Genomic DNA, 18,380 nt, shown 5'->3' with positions numbered 1-18,380 from the left:
TAGCAGTACTTACTTTGCCTCCAGTTGACTATGATGGGTGATTGAGAAAAGTGATTGTAAGTTACATGATAGATCTAGGTCGTTCCATGATATTTGATGGTAGATCAAGGGCAGCATCACTTACTTTACGTGCAGTTTGTTTTGTTCGTGCCATTTTTGAGGATGCGCTACTATTACAATGAGCGATTCGCCTATAGGATATTTGTGTGTGGTTTGGATGAGGATTTTGTTAGAGGGGGGAATCGTTTCTTTTTATACCCGCCTGCGATTTGTTTACTTTGAGAAGTGATGACAGGGTCCACCATTCTACAAGCCAATGAGAATGCGGTGGGCACATGGTGGAGTGTTAGTTGACCAAATCTCGAAAACAACAAATCATTGTTATTGGCCAGATCCAATGCAGAGTCCAAGGGTCTAATGTGCACTATGAAATCAAAACAAAATCTGATGGGACTATAAAAAAAACGCAATTCCCCCTGTCACAACATCAATCAAAGCAACTCCATTCACAAATAACCACAAACTATAAAACATGTCTGGACGAGGAAAAGGTGGTAAAGGTCTAGGAAAGGGCGGTGCCAAACGTAAGTTACTCCTTTCATATGGTCATTTATCACGTTAGATCAACATCCATCAACATATCAAGTCAGTCGTCTAACCCATCACACACCCATTCATGTCATCGTAGGTCACCGAAAGATTCTACGAGACAACATTCAAGGAATTACAAAGCCTGCTATTCGTCGATTGGCCCGTCGTGGTGGTGTCAAACGTATCTCTGGTTTGATCTACGAAGAGTGAGTTATTGCCTACAATGTTTGGTCTTGATCTAACTACCAGAAGCACATTCTCACCTTCGTTTCTAATTAGAACTCGAGGTGTCCTCAAAGTCTTCTTAGAAAACGTCATTCGAGACGCAGTCACCTACACTGAACACGCCAAACGTAAAACCGTCACATCATTGGATGTCGTCTATGCCCTCAAACGTCAAGGAAGAACTCTCTACGGATTTGGTGGTTAAGCCCGCCCTCTTGCTCATTGTATATTCTCGTCGTTTCAAATAATACTACATAGTTGAACCCTCTACAAATCCTGGTGATCGTCTTTGTAATTGTGGTGAACTTCGCTTTTCGAACCTCATATGATTGTGCTTCACCTTGAAGCGACTCGAATGCAGTTCTTGAGATCTAGAAATGGGCTTTCATTGTCTTCTCATCTTAATTTGCCGGTTGATCTTGTAGCTCCTGTCATTCGCGTCATTTCGTACGACAGGTTGCGGGGTGATGACTTGGTTATCGTGTTTCTGATCAGAGTGTGAGCCGGCCAGCGCTTTGTATCTGAGGCCCAAGGATTCATGAGTAGTTCATTGACCTTGGTCTCGAGATTGTGTAGTTTCTTGAATGAGGATTGTGATGAGAAGGTTTCTGCGCTACGAGGTGAAAAAAAGACGAAGATATGTATATCAATGCAATTTCAACATCACAAGTTGCTTCCCCACTTCCATTCGTGTCACGAAACCAACAAACAACCAAATGGATTTCCAAAATCCACAAATATATATGTTTTCTCAAAAGATACGCCATATTTCTATCCCCCCCCCCCCTTCCTCACTCACACACTCCCATTCACACCCTCCTTCTTCTCCTTCACATCCATAAACTCTTCTACACTCTTACACGGAAAGGACGAGGCAGCCAACCCCCATCGACTCTTCATCTCAATCAACGCCTCCATATCATCTCCATCAACAACCATCTGACTCTCATCACCCAACAACTCCAATCCCTCAGGACTCACATCCACAATACTAGCACTCTGTATATGTGTACTTAATTTAGCTCGTGATGCCCCATTTCGTGATATGTAGGAATCAAAGAATTCAATCATGTCGGGCTTTGCGATTGTGGATACGAGTCCTGCGATGCGTGTTTCAGCTGCGAAGTCGTATTGTCCTGATGCAATGTGGACCCACAGGCGCTGGTACTCTTCGACTAGTTTCTTGGATTTTTCGAGGAGTTTGGAGACAAGGGATTGCCGTTGGCGGGCAAAGTCGTCGTCTGACATGGTTTCAATCGTTGCCTAGTGGGAGAAGTCGAATATAAGTTCAGCCGCCCTTCAAGCAAAAGAAAAGGCAAAAGACTCCACAAAGGAGGAAAGCAGCACCCACTCTCATAGACACCCAAAAGGCCTCAATCCTAGTCTCCAGAAACGCAGGATCCTTCTCACTCTGTATAATCACCCTCACGAAATTGTTCCCATTCATCTTCCTCAACCCCGAAAACACCATATATCCCAACTGCTCCTTGGTCCTCAATTGATCAAAACAAGGCTCTTGAATCAATTGAGAAAACAGGATGGTGCGTGATCGTAATACATCGTTTATCGGGTCTCCTATTTGCAGCATGTATTCTATAGACGAGTTTGGGTTTGCTGGATTGGGTAGAGGTCGTGCATGGATTATGTGGGATGTGGGGTGGAGCACGTGAGAGCGTAATTGCTCGCGGCGTTGTATGAGGGGGAGTGGGAGTTCGTGGAAGGCTTCGTCGAATATGTCGGCCCATTTGAGTGCTTCCTATGATCAAAAGCAGTCGGATGAGTTCTGCAGCGACAAAAAAAACGAAAGAAAAAGCGCGATTTGAGAAGAACTCATCGCAAAACCTGCCTCCGCATTCACGTTGCCATGAATAACAGCCTCAATATAGAAATGACTGAAGAATTCCTCTACAAAGGCCGAGACTTGAGATTCTTTGACATCTAGTATCAGAAAGAAAGTGTAAGCATACTGTACGGGAAGGCCTGGGTGGCAAAAATGCCATCGATATAGTAAGTTACATTGAATCGCATCCAATTTCTCAGCATTCGACCACATCTTCTCCTGCAACATATAACTGCTCCAATACATGGCATGAGCAGTGGGTGCTTCCTTGCTGAAATTCTTGTACATGCGCTCATGTTGTTCCTTGACCACTTCGTATCTCTTCGAGTCAACATGGAAGTGTTTGATCTTGTCTACCACTTTGGATAGGAGGATCGACAGTTTGTCATTATATCCATCCATTGTAAGCTGTGCGAAAGGGATCGAGGTTAGATTCTAAATTTGAGGTTGACAATGGCTCCTTTTGGCCCTATGATTTACCAGAACACCATCAGTCTGAATGTCCAAGCCATAATGCAGACCAGCGACTTCTGCGTAGTAAGAGTATTCGGAGAGGTAGTCCTTCATAAGTTCTGTGAAGAGACGAGCCAAGACCGTATTTCTGGGACTTGCGTATGCGTATGGGCTAGGGAGGAAAACAAGCAACTGAGGAAGTAGTGGGACGATCACTGTGACCGTTGCAAACTTACTTCTTGATGAGCCATGTGGTATACACTCTGGAATAAGAGAGAAGCGATTCTCAGTAATGGACTCATACAACAGACTAGCATCAATGTTTCGTCTTACTTTGGTACAAAGAAAGTATCATCCTTCTTATGCCAGAGCCTGATGGTGGGTGTTTCTCGAATGATGCTGGGGTATTGCATTGTCTAAACGTGAGAAAAATTGAGTTAAGACAAAGCAAGCCGAAGCTAGTGAGGTAAGATGTCGCAACCAAACCTCAGGTTTCGGTATCCTCTTAACATCAAAGTTCGTTGGAATGAAATCATTAGGTTCAGGTAAATGCAGTTCAGAGTCTGTTGATAGTATACTGGTCTTGAGTGCCTATCAACAACACAACAAATAGTCAGTCACAACTGGGAAGATAAAACAAGTCATCTACAATTCACCAAACTGGCCGATTCCACCTCGTCGTTACCTGCTGTAGTGTATCACTGAAAGCGGTAACCGTATACTCTGTTCCATAATATCGTGCTTTACTCCATCCTGCAGCATCAAATGAAGGTGACACAACCATAATTCGGAAGTTGTCTGGTCGTAGATAGTCAAAGTATCGTTGAATCACATCAGGACGGTACCTAATGGTGAAATAAGCGTAAGACAAACGTACAGGCCAAGAGCAAAAAGCCGGGCGCAATGCGTTGTATCTTACTCGTGGAAGATGTAATTCCCAGACAAGACATCCGCCTTTTCAAAATGCTGCAGATTTCCTGCCAATGAAGTACAATACGAAGAAGGATTACCCTTCTCCTTGAACCGGAATGCCAAACGAGCCAGAGCTTGACATTCAGTGTAAATCCACTCGTGGACTTCCTTCTTGATCAAGGTGATGTACTGGAAGCAAATAACGACTATTTCTTCCCAATGGCCTAATATGAACAGTAGGAATTTAGTTCTTGGGCGCAAAACAAATAAAGTTTACCGCAAAATGACGAGTACCTAAGCCTTCATCAGTCAACTCCACATTAATCTTGAAGAAATCAAAGTTGGTTCCACCGCTATGTACACCACCGCTCAAAGACAATGCCCAACCACGTTGTTTGATGACTGCGAGAATGGATCCTTCTCCTTCGTGACCAATCAAATGCGATATGTATTCAGCAGGCTAAAGGCAACATAATGGTTGGTGCTGCGATGGTACATAAATGACAGTTTTTTTGACCTTACATGAATCTTGTAGTCTTGGGTAGTATCAGGGAAGGGCCACGTCAGTTCCAAAAGCTTCATATCTTTGACTGGTTTGACCAGTATTTGTTTCTGTGTGAGGGTAAAACATGAGAAATAAATCTGAAGTAACACTCCATGACTCGCATACCAGAAGCTCGTTGGAAGTAAGTGGATGGCCAGGAAATGATGGCACTTTGATGCTCTTGTTTTTGACTGCTGAGAACATTGATACAGCCCATTCCATCAGAGTATCCAATGGCTCTACGAGAGTATGTTGCGGCTGAGACCTCTATGTTTTTGTCGACGAAAGCCATTGCACTCAAATCGTTTACCCTTGCCAAGTATAACCAATTTCATAATATTAGCCGAATAATACGAATCATGAAAATCAAACAAGTATTTCCTAATATCCCTCCCATTCGCAACCAAATCATCCTTCAACGTCTCCATAGACCCAGTGCCAAACTTGTGATATGGGTGTGTCGGACAACTTAAATCCTTCTCCAACTGAAACAGCCTCCATGAATCCGACTGCAGATTCTTCTTGTGCTCTGAATCTACAGCTTGGAGTTCGCGATCTGTCGTGTTTTCCAGAAACAGGGGTGCGATAAAGAATTGAGCGAATCTGTCGAGAGCTCCTTCTAGATGGTTTGCATTCACGTCGAAATAGTAGTTTGTGTCTTCGACGGCTGTGAATGCGTTCGAGTTTCCACCGTGGTCGGAGAGGTAGGAGTTATATGCGTTCTCTTCTAGGTATTTTTCGGTTCCCTGTGTGGAGTTACGTGTCAACAAGTTACGAGGTGGAGGAGTTCACTACGTGATTCGTTGGGTGCATACCATGAATAATAAATGTTCACAAAAGTGAGCGAGGCCAGCAACTTCTTCTGGGTCAACCTTTTCCAAAACATCAATGCGTGAGCCACAATTGATCCAACCGTATTCAAGTGCATGTCTCAATATTACCAGATGGCCAACATGCACATCCAAAGCAGCCGAAGCCTTGTCGGTAGTTGGATCAGATATGAGCAGGATGTCGAGTTCATTTGACAATGTCACCAATCTGTTTGATGTTGTGTCAGTCGACATAGTTACGCGTCAAATGACGAGAATAAATGCCTGGAATAACTACCTGTAGCTTCTATCGTCAGCCTCTGACTTGACGATATCCTCAAAGACTTGAATGCCGTGAGTGGCCATGGTTGCTGACGTGTTTTGAAAGTCTTGTTAGTTTGGTAGAAGAATGGAAATAGATCGATTATAATACAAATAAAGGTTAAATCACGTACAGCTTTTACCTTTCACCGGTCTCCCTTTACTATTTGTGGTGGATTGCCTCTACGTCTAAAGCGTATTTTGTTAACAGTCAACTCTTTTTTTTTTGTTCACTACCAAACTCGACCAAGCTCACAAGCAACAGCTCCTTTCACGTCTCTGACAAGGATTTCGCAGCTATTAACTGCGATTGAGTCTTGTACAGCCTCATCCCATCAAGTATAATCTAATCTCATCACACATTCTAAAGCAAAAAAAAATGGTATGTTTCAACACATTTTGAAGCAATGCATCCCAAGCCAACCAACCCCAAATACAATAGGCTTCAGCAGCTCCAGTAATCAATCCAAAGGCATTCCCATTGGCTCCTCCCGAACTAAGCAACAAGATCATGGACTTGGTCCAGCAAGCTTCTCATTACAAGCAGTTGAAGAAGGGTGCTAACGAAGGTAATAGAGAGATGCATTGGTTGTATTGATCTAGTTCCATTCTTGACAAGTGTATTCACTCCATTGCTTTACTCTTCTCGCAGCTACAAAGACCCTCAACCGCGGTATTGCTGAATTCATCGTCATGACTGCAGACACCGATCCATTGGAAATCTTGTTGCATTTGCCCTTGTTATGTGAAGACAAGGTAATGAACGAACTTTCTTCCGGTAGTTGGTTGCCATGTAATGAAGCTCGGGCTAAAAAAGCATCGCCCACCGGTCGATCACAGAAGCTCATTCTCACCTCTCTCCACCACCTCCTTAGAACGTACCATACGTCTTTGTACCTTCAAAGCAAGCTCTGGGACGTGCCTGTGGTGTATCTAGACCCGTCATCTCAGCTTCAGTCACCCAGAATGATGCATCCGAATTGAAGACTCAGATTGATGCAATCAAGATTGAAATCGAAAAGCTATTGATCTAAGAATAGCATCTGGACGATGAGATATATATGCCAAACTAGCTTTGTTACATTGGCTACCAAAAAAAGATACAATTGTTGCATTTATAAATTTGGCCTAAACATTCAAAGGGGTGCATCTGGACTATTATTACCACTGTTCTTTGTACATTGCGCTTGTCCCACTTTTCCTCCAACCTTATAGGATTACATTGCATACTTCATCATATTGGGGTGATTGCTCTCGATGAATCCGTCAATGAAGAACGTCGAGTCGTTTACATAGGCGGCACAAAACAACTGTTTTGCTGCTTACATCCAGCCTTTCAAGGACTCAGTATCTCCAAGAGCAAGATGTCTAATCAGATATAAAGATAAGCGTTATCGACGAATCTGACAATCTCTACTCATTGTAAACTTACAGTTCTGAAGGTGTGATGAGAAGAATAATCACAATAGTTGCATGGCCAGGTGGTAGTTGTTTAATGACAATCCTATAGCCACTCCTCTTAGTCTTGCTTTCAGACCATTTCAAGCCAAAGTCAAATGCTGCTCTTCGTCCGTACTTGGTGCCCTTTCGGATCCTGTCGTTGTCTTTCTGATAGATTCCGAAGGTGGCAGAGTATACCAACTTCAAAAGGGGTAATGTCGTCTCGGGCTTCAAGGGTTGGTGTATACGTGGCATCATTTTACGGATTTGCGCCAAAATTGAAGGAAATGGCGCAGAAAACATTGATATTGACGATGCAATTGATTGGAAAGTCGGGCTCGTGTTTGAAGAGCTTGTGTACTGTCCTGGGAGTCGGCACTGCATAAGTCGCATTTGCAGGCTACGCCGTCAAAATGTGACTTCAGCTGGGCAGAGCGCTCGTCAAAAACCAGTGTGTGCGTCAATGTACGAGCCGAAGAGCTGCGTTCCTCGTTTCATGTCTTGACGTGCTTTAAAGACTATGGCATCGCCTGAAAACAGCAGGCGCTTATATTTCGGACACTAGATACCATGCAATATTGAACAGAGACATGAAATCAGCAATACTAGCCGTTGAACCAAGTAAACACGTTGGAGAAGCAGGCATGGTTGCGCAAGATGGAACCAAATACAAAGCAGTAGTTTCTTAAATCCTCCTAGAGCTGAAATCAATACTCCAGAGTCAGCTGCGTTGGTGGATTTCTCCTGATCGTTGATTTCGTGCCAATTTTTGGTGCAAATGTCGTCAAATAGCTTGAGGTCCACTATAGGAGCACGTGGTGCTTGAGCGAGATAACCACGACTATAAAAATCCAACATGATGACAGTGTGAGGCACATCTTTTGAGCTTTCAGTGTAGTGGAATCATTCATGACACGATGCAAAACTCTCTTTGCAACGTGCAACGATGTTTTCTCTAAAACGTGAAGTTTTTTGATATCAGGGCCTGACCAACTTCAGTTAGAGCGGCCTTCTTTGGCACATATACGAATGGCTTACAGACCAAGAGGAGCTCTCCCATCTCCCACGAGTGAGAAAGAGACCACGGCCTCCTCCCATTTCTGCGACTGCTTTGGTACAAATGCGACCAAGATAATCTGCGATATCTGCGACGTCGTGCTCCGAATTCCATAATTGATCAAGCTGTATATGGCAGTATTCCGTTCTCTGATTCTGCTATTTATTTGCACGAAAAGATCCTTCATGTCAGAAGACTCTTGTACTAATAAACAAGGCTGAATATGGTTTTTGGCAAGTTCATACGGTTGAAGCAGATACGCAGCTTTGACAGCCCGATAATGAGCCTTAACCAAATCTGCGTTTTCGATAGCTTTATCAAGAAGATCCAATATATACTTTATATCAGCATAAGCTCCACAAGGCTGATCGAGGTTGATTCGGGTCCTTGGCCAATTCAAATACAGTTTGATGGTATCAGAATCATTCGATGCTAGTGAGTACATGGCTCGAGTGAAGAATTCACTCGCCAGCCAGTATTTTCGCTGCTTGTAGTAGGTGACGCCGTGTTCCCGCCACTGCTGACTAGACTTTGATAAAATCTTTGCAGGAGTTGACCTCCGTCACTCTGGATATAGACCGATCGGTGAGTGTAATGGTTGGAAGCTTTAAATATTACGACGAGATGACGAGACGACTAACGACGCGCCTTGTTGATACGCTGGTTGATAGGTAAATCTGACGTGAAGCACGCGTATTTACGTGTTAAAGTTATACGTCCGCGCTTTTTGGCAATGTCTATAGCTCCTTGCTGTCTAATTTTCATAAATTCCACGACCAATGAGCGAGGCCATCAAGTTCAAGAAGACTACCAAGCGTTCCATACGTAAGAAGCCTACATCGGATGGAGAGGATGTTGAGGAATCCAACGATGCTCAAGCTACAGACGACCACAGGTGTGTTTTTGCATTGTACATTTGCGACAATGAGCATTCCTTTTACTGATTCAACCTGGTCAATCAACACAGGCAGATACTCCAAGACGCTCTAGAGCTACGAGAGTTTCGAAAACGGACTCAAGGAATGACTGCCGCTGATTTAATGAAGGGAGATCCCAAAACTCAAAAAGTAGTTAAACCAGTCGAACAGCCTGTTGCTGATCCATTCAGTGGTGGTTTTGTAGATCCCACGCTAATAAAGTATGCTAGTTGATGCAGTATTACCAAGCTACGCAGCTCGACTTACTGTCTCAATGATCACAGGGCTGATAAACTTTCTGGACAATTCACTACTCAGTCGAATGCTATGGATACAGATGCTCTCATGTAAGCCACTCGTCGTGTGAGTGATTCTTGATGATGTGCTGATTTCTCACATCCTCGACTAGGCGGGACTATATTGAACGAGAGCTGAAAAAGAGAAGAGGAGATACCAGTGAACAGACGGTCGACGAACCTTCAGCCGACCATGCACAGGTTGATCATGAAGATGATTTGTTTCATATACCGGATTACTTACAGGTAAATGTGACACTGATGTTGTCATGCATGGAGCAAGCTTCTGAGAACTCTTTTTTGCATCGCGTGCAGTTACCAAAAGCTAAAGTAAAGGAAGGAAACGTAACCCTTTCCACCAGTATGCTGACAGCCATACCGGAAATCGATTTAGGCATACAGTAAGTCCTCTTCGTGTGGTGAACAGTCCATGCACAATATCCAACATCTCTTGCTTTTCATAGGGCCAAGCTAAAGAATATAGAAGATACAGAAGTAGCAAAGAAACGAGCAGTCGCAGAACGAGAAAAGAACAAAAATAAGGACCCAATAGCTTACATAGGATCAACACTTGCAGCGGCTGATAGATTCTGGAATGGCAAGACTGGTCCTGATACTGATGGTTCTATATTTGGTCGTGATGGAGCACCACCGCAACTGGCTGGTATAGGCACTTCCAAAGAGGAAGGCAAGAAACGGAAGACGGAAAAGGGTGGTTCAAAAGCTACAGATGATCAAACTATGGAACGATTTAAAAAGAGATCTCGACGATGATTGATGGTATAATGTAATGCATGTTTGTAAATATTAGCACTGTTGTGTAAAAAAACATAGAATGTGATCATCGTTATTAAAAAGAATGATCAAGTGGTACTGTAGCCCACTTTCGTCTATCTATTAGTCTAACATATGTATGTATCTGTGCATACCGAGCAAAAGGCGATTGTTTCCAATCATGTGGGAGCCAGGGAACAGAGGTTCAGAGCTGCAAGGAAGACCGGATCCTTCAAAATTTCCAAAGCTTCGTCATATGAAGCCTAAGAGAAAGTGTGATGTCACGAAAATGCTCCCTTTCAAGCGAACAGATCAATCAAAAACAGGTATTCTTACTAGTTTTCTAGTCCTTTCTTTGCATTCAGGCCACTTGTCTTCCAAAGACGTGACATCCATCTCGAAAAAGGTGAATCTCGTCTTCGATTTCCGCTTAGCTAGCAACGTAACTTCATCATCAGGTCCATATGAAGCCAGAAACTTGGTAATGGTGCCCTTGGAGCAGCCAGCTTCCTCCCAACACTCGCGAATAGCAGACTCTTCAAACGTTTCATCGTTTTCTGCCCCGCCTTTGGGAAGAACGTACTTCTCATGCTTGCGAGATGATACAAGCACTATTTGCTAATCAGACATTGGTGTCAGCATTGGACATGAACGGTAATTGATGAGTTAACAAGAGTGAAACTACGCACCTTGGATTCCTTGATGATTGCAACCACTCCAACAACTTCTCTAGCGCCATCCGATGTATAGATTTGCTATGATGAACGTGATTTTGAGTTAGAAGCTTACAAAACGATCCTATCAAACCAACGCATCCTCACCTTGTCCCGTCCCGTCCTCGCCACGTCATCCATGACCATCGTCTCTGGTAGCGAGAAATCGCTATATCAAAAACTCGTCAGACATATGTTTCTGCTGACAGACTGCAAATGCTCGTCCAATCGCCAGGTTTTTGTCAGTGAACGGAAAAGGAGGCCAAGAAGAAGCCTCAATGTGTTATTCTCGAATTTCATTCGTAAATTAAGCCCGAAAATTCAATTTTACATGCTTCAATACGCGTTTTTTCCTGCCATTTCATTCCAAGCTCGCTTCCTCGTTTTCAAAAGACGATAGAGTTGCTTAAAGAGCTCAGAACTGCGCAAAAGTAGATTGAACGAGGTGAGAAACGATGCCAATATATCTTCAATCGTATTATTCAATATACTTACATCCTTCAATCTCAACTAGATCTATCCAAAAATGTCGTCGCCAAATAAAAGACCAGCGGAAGATGATGATCAACAACAGCCAGCAAACACTACTCCAAGGTCTCGTGCAAGGTCACAACCAGGTTCACGTGCATCGCAACGTGTAGCATCACAGACTACTACTCCTACCCAACAACGAGCTGCCGGTGGTCCAACATCAAGGCGACCGGCTGTTTCATCTGATATTGGTGGTGCCAACAATGAAGGAGACAATAATAACAACAACAATAATATCATGATGCAGCTAGATGATGACAGCAACATTGCTCCTTCTCCAGGAATGAATCCTCGCCAATCCTTACAACAGCAGCAACAACAAGCGCAGTCATCTGCTGCTTCTTCACCTCTTGCCACTAATGGAGGTGCTCGACCTGAACCACAATCTGGTGGCGTATTATTTAAATCCACGTTATCTTCATTTGGTGGTTCGACCCCTTCCAAGCAGGCTACTCCTTCCAAACAAGGAGTAGCTACTCCTGGTGGAATGGTTGGTATGCTGATGGGGTCTGCTCAGCGTGGACGTCCTGCTGGTGCACTACGTGCTGATGGGTCGGAATTACATTTGGCTGCTACTCCGGCTGCTAGATTGAATGCTGCTCTACGACGTGATTTCGCAGGTAGGCCAAAACAAGCGGATAACTGCGAAAGCTGCACACAATGAAACTGTCTAACAATTCATGTTTTCGAATTACGAAGCCTCTCCATTGGCATACCCAGCTTCATCAGACATTGGTGATGCTCGTCCAGGAGCCACTCACGGAAGCTCTCTAGGCTCACCAGCTTCAGGTCTTGGAACGCCATTCGGTAGAGGTCGCATAAACCACTCACAATCTCCACACTCTGCGCGTCGTCGTGGTGATGTCAATTCTCAAATCTTGGATCGTATATTGGCACAACCTGATCGTCCTGCTGAACAAGAAGAAACGCCTGGAACCAGTGCTGATCCTGCAAATGTTAAATCATTTGTATGGGGTACGACGGTAAATATTCAGGACTCTATGGTGATATTTAGAGCTTTTATTGAGAATTTTAAAATGGAGACTCGCTTGATGGCTGAAGATCCTAATGCTATTATTATGGATACGGATCGTGAGCCGTTTTATCCTCGACTTCTTGCTCAGGTATGTTGGTGATGGATCTCTGTCCTTTTTTTGTGCGCAAGAACTAACAAACACATGAAATCTAGTTGAAAGAAGCAGAAGAATATTGTGTCAATTTGGATTGTCTCAACTTGAAGCATCATGGTGATTCTCTCAAACTGTACCATCAACTTTTGCGATACCCACAAGAAATCATTCCATTGATGGATCATACATTGACCGAGTTGTTTTTGGACTTGTATGATGATGTTGATTTAGAAGGAGCCGGACTAAAGGTTTGTGCTCATCCTGAAGATATCACAACAGATAATAAATTGACATTTTCGAATTTTCCTTGTCATTCGACAGGTCCGACCCTTCAATCTTGACCGTGTAGTCAACATGAGAGAACTCAATCCTTCAGACATTGATCAATTGGTTACTGTCAAAGGATTGATGATTAGAGCTTCTGCCATCATACCCGATATCAAGCAAGGCTTCTTTAGATGTCTTGTCTGTGATCATACCGTCACAGTAGATGTAGATCGTGGTCGTGTTACTGAACCAACTGTCTGCCAATTCGACAATTGTAAAGCGAAGAACTCGATGAGACTCGTTCATAATCGATGCTTGTTTTCTGACAAGCAAGTTTCAAAGATGCAAGAGACTCCTGGTGGGCATTGACTGGGAGATATTGCTTTTTTGTGATTGAGTTGCTGACCTCAAACTGTTTATCAGACGAGACTCCCGATGGTCAAACTCCCTACACTGTCGCGTTGTACATGTATGATGATCTTGTTGATGTAGCCAAACCTGGTGATCGGTGAGGAAAAAAGCTGAGAACCCACCCAAGATATGATACTTAACACACGCACGTTCCTAGTCTCGAGATTACTGGAATCTTTCGAGGTGTTCCTGTTCGTGTCAATCCAAGACAACGAACAGTGAAATCCTTGTTTAGGACTTATGTAGATGTGGTTCACATCAAGAGAACAGACAAGAAACGTGTTGGTGTTGATCAAAGTATCCGAGCAGAAAATGAATACCAAGTCAAGTAAGCTTTGGCAATATGGTCATCTCCCACGCATCTCATTTTGCTTTTAATTTTCACCAGTTTCGAGGAAGGAGATCAATTACGTATCGACAGTGCTGAAGTGGAGGAACGAATGAAAGAAATTGCAAAGAAACCTGATCTCTATGAGCTATTGTCTCGTTCTGTTGGTATGTTTCGCAAATCCTTCCATACGTACAGTCGATGGGCTGATTTGTTTGCTGACAACAGCTCCATCAATCTTTGGAATGGATGACGTCAAGAAGGGTGCATTGCTTCAACTCTTTGGAGGAGACAACAAGTTTTCTGAGCCAGGCCGTGGTGGTCCACGTGTCAGGCAAGTTTGGAATTCACAGATGACTCCCTCAACCTTACTAAACAAGTGTTCATCCTATTATATTAGAGGTGACATTAACGTCTTGATTGTTGGAGATCCTGGTGTTTCCAAATCACAGTTGTTACAAGTCAGTAGTAGTTCACCCATAGAGCCTACATACCGAGTTATTCTAATTTTTGTCATTCCTTCAGTATGTGCATAAACTCGCTCCTCGTGGAATCTACACTTCTGGTAAAGGATCGTCTGCAGTTGGTCTCACTGCTTATGTGACTCGAGATCCAGATACCCGACAACTTGTTCTCGAAAGGTATTGAGCTGAGGAAAAAAATTATGCCAATACATTTTACACATACATCTCAATCCCTTCTAGTGGTGCCTTGGTATTGAGTGATGGTGGTGTTTGTTGTATTGATGAATTCGACAAGATGTCGGATCATACTCGTTCCGTCTTGCACGAAGTCATGGAGCAACAAACCATCTCTGTTGCTAAAGCTGGCGTACGTCAATTATTCAAAGAAATCTCAATACATTTTTCTGCGCAAGTCAAAGTCATCTCATTTTTCTCCTGCTGATTTGTAGATCATCACTACTCTGAATGCTAGAACGTCCATTTTGGCTTGTGCCAATCCGATTCATTCTAAATTTGATGACAAGTTGCCCATTGTTGAAAACATCAATTTGCCTCCTCCTCTTATGTCTCGGTATGATGAAAAACTCTTACATTTCAAGTATCATATGAGAATTCAACGCTCATACACTTATATCGTCTCGACTTTTTTGCAGATTCGATTTGTTGTACCTGGTCTTGGACAAACCAAATGAACGAGATGATCGTCGTCTTGCTCAACATTTGGTTGGTTTATACTTGGAAGATCGTCCTAACGTGTCCTCTGTACAATTCTTGGTAAGCAGTGTCAAATTGAAAGTAGAACCAATGCCAAAAAACGAATTATCAAAACTCATAAATGCGATTGTATCTATAGCCTCTAGAAGACTTCACAAAGTACATCAACTATGCCAAGACCTTCCATCCCATAATCTCAGAAGAAGCTGGAGCTCTTTTGATCAAGAATTATGGAGATATGCGTAGAATGGGAAAACAAGGCAACCATAAGGTTGTTACTGCTACGACTCGTCAATTGGAGAGCATGATTCGGCTGTCTGAGGCACATGCTAAGATGAGGTTAGTTTCTCAGAGAAATTCGAGAAGTGTGAATAGCTTTTTTGCTCCTGGTCGAGTTGAGACTAATAAATAAATTTGTCGTGATTAGGTTATCGAATACTGTTGACGCTGAAGATGTTGAAGAAGCCAACAGGTATGCAAGCTTACTTCTCAAGGTCTTTTTTGTTCACCCCTAACATGAGTATTTCTGCTCTCCCCAGACTCATTTTGAGTGCAATGCAGACTAGTGCAGTAGACCCACGTACTGGCCGTATTGATTTAGATTTGGTGTCTACCGGAATATCAGCTGGATCACGTCGTATTCACAATGATAAAAGACGTGGATTGGAAGAGATGGTAAAAGCTATGCGCAAGCCAACTGCACCGTTCTTGCAACTCTTCCGAGAGTTTAATGATATGTCTAGTGAAGTGAGTTAGTAGTGGTGGTCGTGGTCACTACTGATGGTACATGATGGACTTACTTATTTTGGTTTTCACTTTAGCATGTTGGTGAAGCAGAATTCGATACTTTATTGAATGAATTGGCTGAACAAGGAGTCATTCATGTCTTTGGTAGAACGAGTCGGGATAAGCAAGTTCGAAAGCTCACTGGGGCTGCATAGAAGTTTGAAAACATAGGTCATTTGTGTTGTACATAAAAAAATTTCAAGTATCTTGAAATATAATGGCGCAAAAAAGGAACTGGCAAATGGCGTTGCTTATTGGTACTTCAATAACAACTTGGTCACCACAGACAGCAAGCAGACATAGACGAAGCTGATAGTAAGTAATGCAAACTATTATTGTATTTATCGACAGAGAGTGTATGTTGTATGTATGATTGTATCGACAGAGGGCTTTAGTATGAGTTCAGTAACGGGAAACTGACTATCTTGCTGATTTTGGAAGTCCTTTTCAAGGACCAGCTGGTAATCCAGCAGCTTGATTTCTTTCCTTCCAATTCTTTTTTCGCTCTCGAGCTGTTTCTAGTGATTCGGAGCGTCTCTTTTGAAGCTACATGTTTGGATGAAATTTGTTAGAAAGGCTTGTTTTCAGTTCAGGTCCTCACGAATCGGGCATGATGATTGTGTGTGACTGTGCTGTGAGCGAAAAAAAAAACTATGATGACTGCTGTCATAATGCAATCATTTGCCTCTTGTTCCCATCACACACTAGGGACCAAATGATTCAGCTTCACCGATTCCCATCGCAAAACAAGGAGCCACATTCTGGTATTCTACATCCTCATAGATCTTCCAAGCCTTCTTAAGTATGCAAACTCAACAATGCTCACCTCTCTCGACATGCAAGATTCAAATTCAACTTTTAGAGCTTCACAATCTCCTTTTAGACGGCCCCAGAATCCTACTCGGTCGACGCATGATCGGAATTCTGTTCCTACGGATTCACAGGCTTCTGGTCTTGTCATTTGTTTTGTATTGGCTGAAAGCTGGTTTGAGCTTTTGTTGAAGTTGAGCTGTTTGGAGAGCTTTTGAATCGAGATTTTCGCGGCAGAGTAGTAAATAAACGCTGAATTTCGGTGGGGTTAAGTATCTCGACGCGTTAGTAAAGAGTTACGGCCTCTCCTTTTCGTGTTTTACTTCGAGAAAACAGAGGTAAAACACGCGACATTTCAAGACATGCTCAATGTTGCCAAGTTCTCTATAAAAAGTAGGTCTACATTTCGTATTTGCTAGAGAATGAGCTCGGGATTAAGTTCAGTTTCAACTTTAGCTTTATCAGCTGCAACTTCAGCTTTGACCTTGTCACCCAAGTCACGAACAGCCAACTTGTTTGGCCACTAGAATATGGAAGCAGTTGTGTCATTGAATTTGCTCTGTTGCAGCGACACGAAGTTTTGGAGATACAACAGACAAACACTCACCTGCACCGAGGAGTCCAGAAACTTTGGCCAAATCACCAGTAACCTCATTCACAATCCCAACGCCAACGTTTTTCATTGTTGATGCAATGTCTCCACCTCTCAAGGTGGTATCTGCGCCAATAGCTGTATCAAGAAAGAGGTTGCAAACGAATCAAAATCTGCGTATGACTCGTTTAAGTCGGGCGCTGTAGCATCATACCGGCATTGGCAACGGCGAGCGGATCACCAGCAGTAACTGATCCGAGGAGACAGGTGAAAATGTGAGTAGATACAGGATTTGATGAACTTGTGTAATGAGCATGTTAGAAAAGAGGCGCTCAACCAGACTAATGTTGTAGAAAAAGGCATACCTTTCCAAGATTTTCAGTAACTTCATCTTGAGCAATGCTTTGGACCTAATATGTGTAACTAGATCAGAACGACATCAAATAACATTTGCACTGAAAACAGGCAAATGACACACTTCGCCCACTACATCAGCTACACCACGAATAGCAAGTTTGGCTGCCTTTAATGGTTGAGCAGCCTTCAATAGCAAGTTGGGCTGCCTTTGATGGTTGAGCAGCCTTCTTTTCTGCAGCGGCCGTCGCAGCTGCAGCTTTCTTTTCAACAGCAACAGCCTTCTTTTCGCCGGCAGCTGCAGCAGCTGACGAATGTAGATGGTTGAGACTTTTGAATCAAAACAAAACACTTGCTTCCGAATCAGAACGATATGCCTACCAGCAGCTTGTTGCTTTGCGTTTGCTACAATCGGCGATATGAATGAGTAGTGGATGTAACGGGCCCATTAACGACACAAATGTTGATCTTGAATTCATTCCAACGACACTATACCCACCACGAACAGCAAGATTTACGATATTTGTACCCCTTTCGCCCACTAACAAACCAAACAGTGAGGTGGTTAGTACTTGCAAAACTCAAGACCATCTCAACTACCCGGTATAATTGCAAGCACGCCTGCAACCGCACCATTAGCAACAGCTAACATTGCTCGTAGTTTTCGAATTCGGTAGTGGTGAAGATGTATCCGAGGTTTCCAAGTTGATGCTAATATATAAACTTCCAAAGCTAAAGTTGGTTTCAGATTGCAAAGGTTGAGAAGGTGGAGATAGTAAACGGCGCCGAAACTGTTTCCACGACAATGCTTCCGATGCTTGGAATGAGTCTGTGGAGGAGTCACGATACATACAAGAAATAGCCAGAACGCCGATCTCATCGCCATGATTTTGGCTAACGTGTTGGGGACAGAGTTCCACAGTTCTTGCGTGATTAGGTTGGAAGCCATTCTTGATCTTGAAATATCACGCTAACCTCATTCGTAACAAATGACTTCCAAATGCTCTTTGATCCAAGTTTAAGTTTGAAAGTTGGATGTTTTGGTCGTTGATGAACCCCCAAGTAGCTGTTACAACTCATAGAGGCCTGCACGGTTTCTAA

General features: G+C 43.2%; 8 protein-coding genes across 8 annotated transcripts in view; 4 read left to right on the top strand and 4 right to left on the bottom strand.

Moving 5' to 3' along the window:
- SmJEL517_g05087 (uncharacterized protein) overlaps positions 1-154 on the bottom strand; it is a gene marked incomplete at both ends in the record, with an annotated part of 713 nt that extends 559 nt beyond the window's left edge. The window contains 2 exons of the mRNA XM_031171015.1: positions 10-28; positions 125-154. Coding sequence (XP_031023045.1) covers positions 10-28; positions 125-154 — 49 coding nt within the window. The remainder of the gene's footprint in view (positions 1-9; positions 29-124) is intronic.
- A 378-nt stretch (positions 155-532) lies between these two features.
- SmJEL517_g05086 (uncharacterized protein) lies at positions 533-1,021 on the top strand (the record flags this gene model as incomplete). Its single annotated transcript, XM_031171014.1, has 3 exons — positions 533-584; positions 689-797; positions 871-1,021. The coding sequence occupies 3 exons, from the start codon at positions 533-535 to the stop codon at positions 1,019-1,021; spliced, it is 312 nt and encodes a 103-aa protein (XP_031023056.1).
- A 590-nt stretch (positions 1,022-1,611) lies between these two features.
- SmJEL517_g05085 (uncharacterized protein) lies at positions 1,612-5,740 on the bottom strand (the record flags this gene model as incomplete). Its single annotated transcript, XM_031171013.1, has 17 exons — positions 1,612-2,079; positions 2,168-2,572; positions 2,675-2,754; positions 2,833-3,064; positions 3,137-3,281; positions 3,346-3,372; positions 3,443-3,525; positions 3,596-3,700; positions 3,795-3,954; positions 4,029-4,245; positions 4,316-4,481; positions 4,544-4,633; positions 4,692-4,804; positions 4,876-5,311; positions 5,381-5,437; positions 5,507-5,603; positions 5,673-5,740. 17 exons carry the CDS (start codon positions 5,738-5,740, stop codon positions 1,612-1,614), a joined length of 2,949 nt encoding a protein of 982 aa, XP_031023044.1.
- Positions 5,741-6,074: 334 nt separating this feature from the next.
- On the top strand, positions 6,075-6,729 carry SmJEL517_g05084 (uncharacterized protein; the record flags this gene model as incomplete). The annotated part of the gene is made up of 4 exons (XM_031171012.1): positions 6,075-6,077; positions 6,138-6,264; positions 6,348-6,451; positions 6,571-6,729. 4 exons carry the CDS (start codon positions 6,075-6,077, stop codon positions 6,727-6,729), a joined length of 393 nt encoding a protein of 130 aa, XP_031023043.1.
- A 2,242-nt stretch (positions 6,730-8,971) lies between these two features.
- On the top strand, positions 8,972-10,179 carry SmJEL517_g05083 (uncharacterized protein; the record flags this gene model as incomplete). Its single annotated transcript, XM_031171011.1, has 6 exons — positions 8,972-9,087; positions 9,160-9,330; positions 9,394-9,456; positions 9,519-9,651; positions 9,721-9,806; positions 9,870-10,179. The coding sequence occupies 6 exons, from the start codon at positions 8,972-8,974 to the stop codon at positions 10,177-10,179; spliced, it is 879 nt and encodes a 292-aa protein (XP_031023042.1).
- Positions 10,180-10,358: 179 nt separating this feature from the next.
- On the bottom strand, positions 10,359-11,039 carry SmJEL517_g05082 (uncharacterized protein; the record flags this gene model as incomplete). The annotated part of the gene is made up of 4 exons (XM_031171010.1): positions 10,359-10,442; positions 10,516-10,797; positions 10,869-10,934; positions 11,001-11,039. The coding sequence occupies 4 exons, from the start codon at positions 11,037-11,039 to the stop codon at positions 10,359-10,361; spliced, it is 471 nt and encodes a 156-aa protein (XP_031023041.1).
- Positions 11,040-11,418: 379 nt separating this feature from the next.
- On the top strand, positions 11,419-15,678 carry SmJEL517_g05081 (uncharacterized protein; the record flags this gene model as incomplete). Its single annotated transcript, XM_031171009.1, has 16 exons — positions 11,419-12,043; positions 12,123-12,547; positions 12,613-12,801; positions 12,875-13,178; positions 13,244-13,328; positions 13,389-13,559; positions 13,620-13,726; positions 13,788-14,020; positions 14,085-14,200; positions 14,264-14,390; positions 14,473-14,594; positions 14,677-14,797; positions 14,877-15,076; positions 15,165-15,209; positions 15,277-15,484; positions 15,559-15,678. The coding sequence occupies 16 exons, from the start codon at positions 11,419-11,421 to the stop codon at positions 15,676-15,678; spliced, it is 3,198 nt and encodes a 1,065-aa protein (XP_031023040.1).
- Positions 15,679-15,970: 292 nt separating this feature from the next.
- On the bottom strand, positions 15,971-16,484 carry SmJEL517_g05080 (uncharacterized protein; the record flags this gene model as incomplete). The annotated part of the gene is made up of 2 exons (XM_031171008.1): positions 15,971-16,069; positions 16,350-16,484. 2 exons carry the CDS (start codon positions 16,482-16,484, stop codon positions 15,971-15,973), a joined length of 234 nt encoding a protein of 77 aa, XP_031023039.1.
- Positions 16,485-18,380: the final 1,896 nt, after the last annotated feature.

This window comes from Synchytrium microbalum, assembly GCF_006535985.1.
Source record: "Synchytrium microbalum strain JEL517 chromosome Unknown SmJEL517_scf0041, whole genome shotgun sequence".
NCBI lineage: Eukaryota > Fungi > Chytridiomycota > Chytridiomycetes > Synchytriales > Synchytriaceae > Synchytrium > Synchytrium microbalum.
Note: the sequence above shows the minus strand (reverse complement) of the source record. Positions and strands in the feature narration are given on the sequence as shown.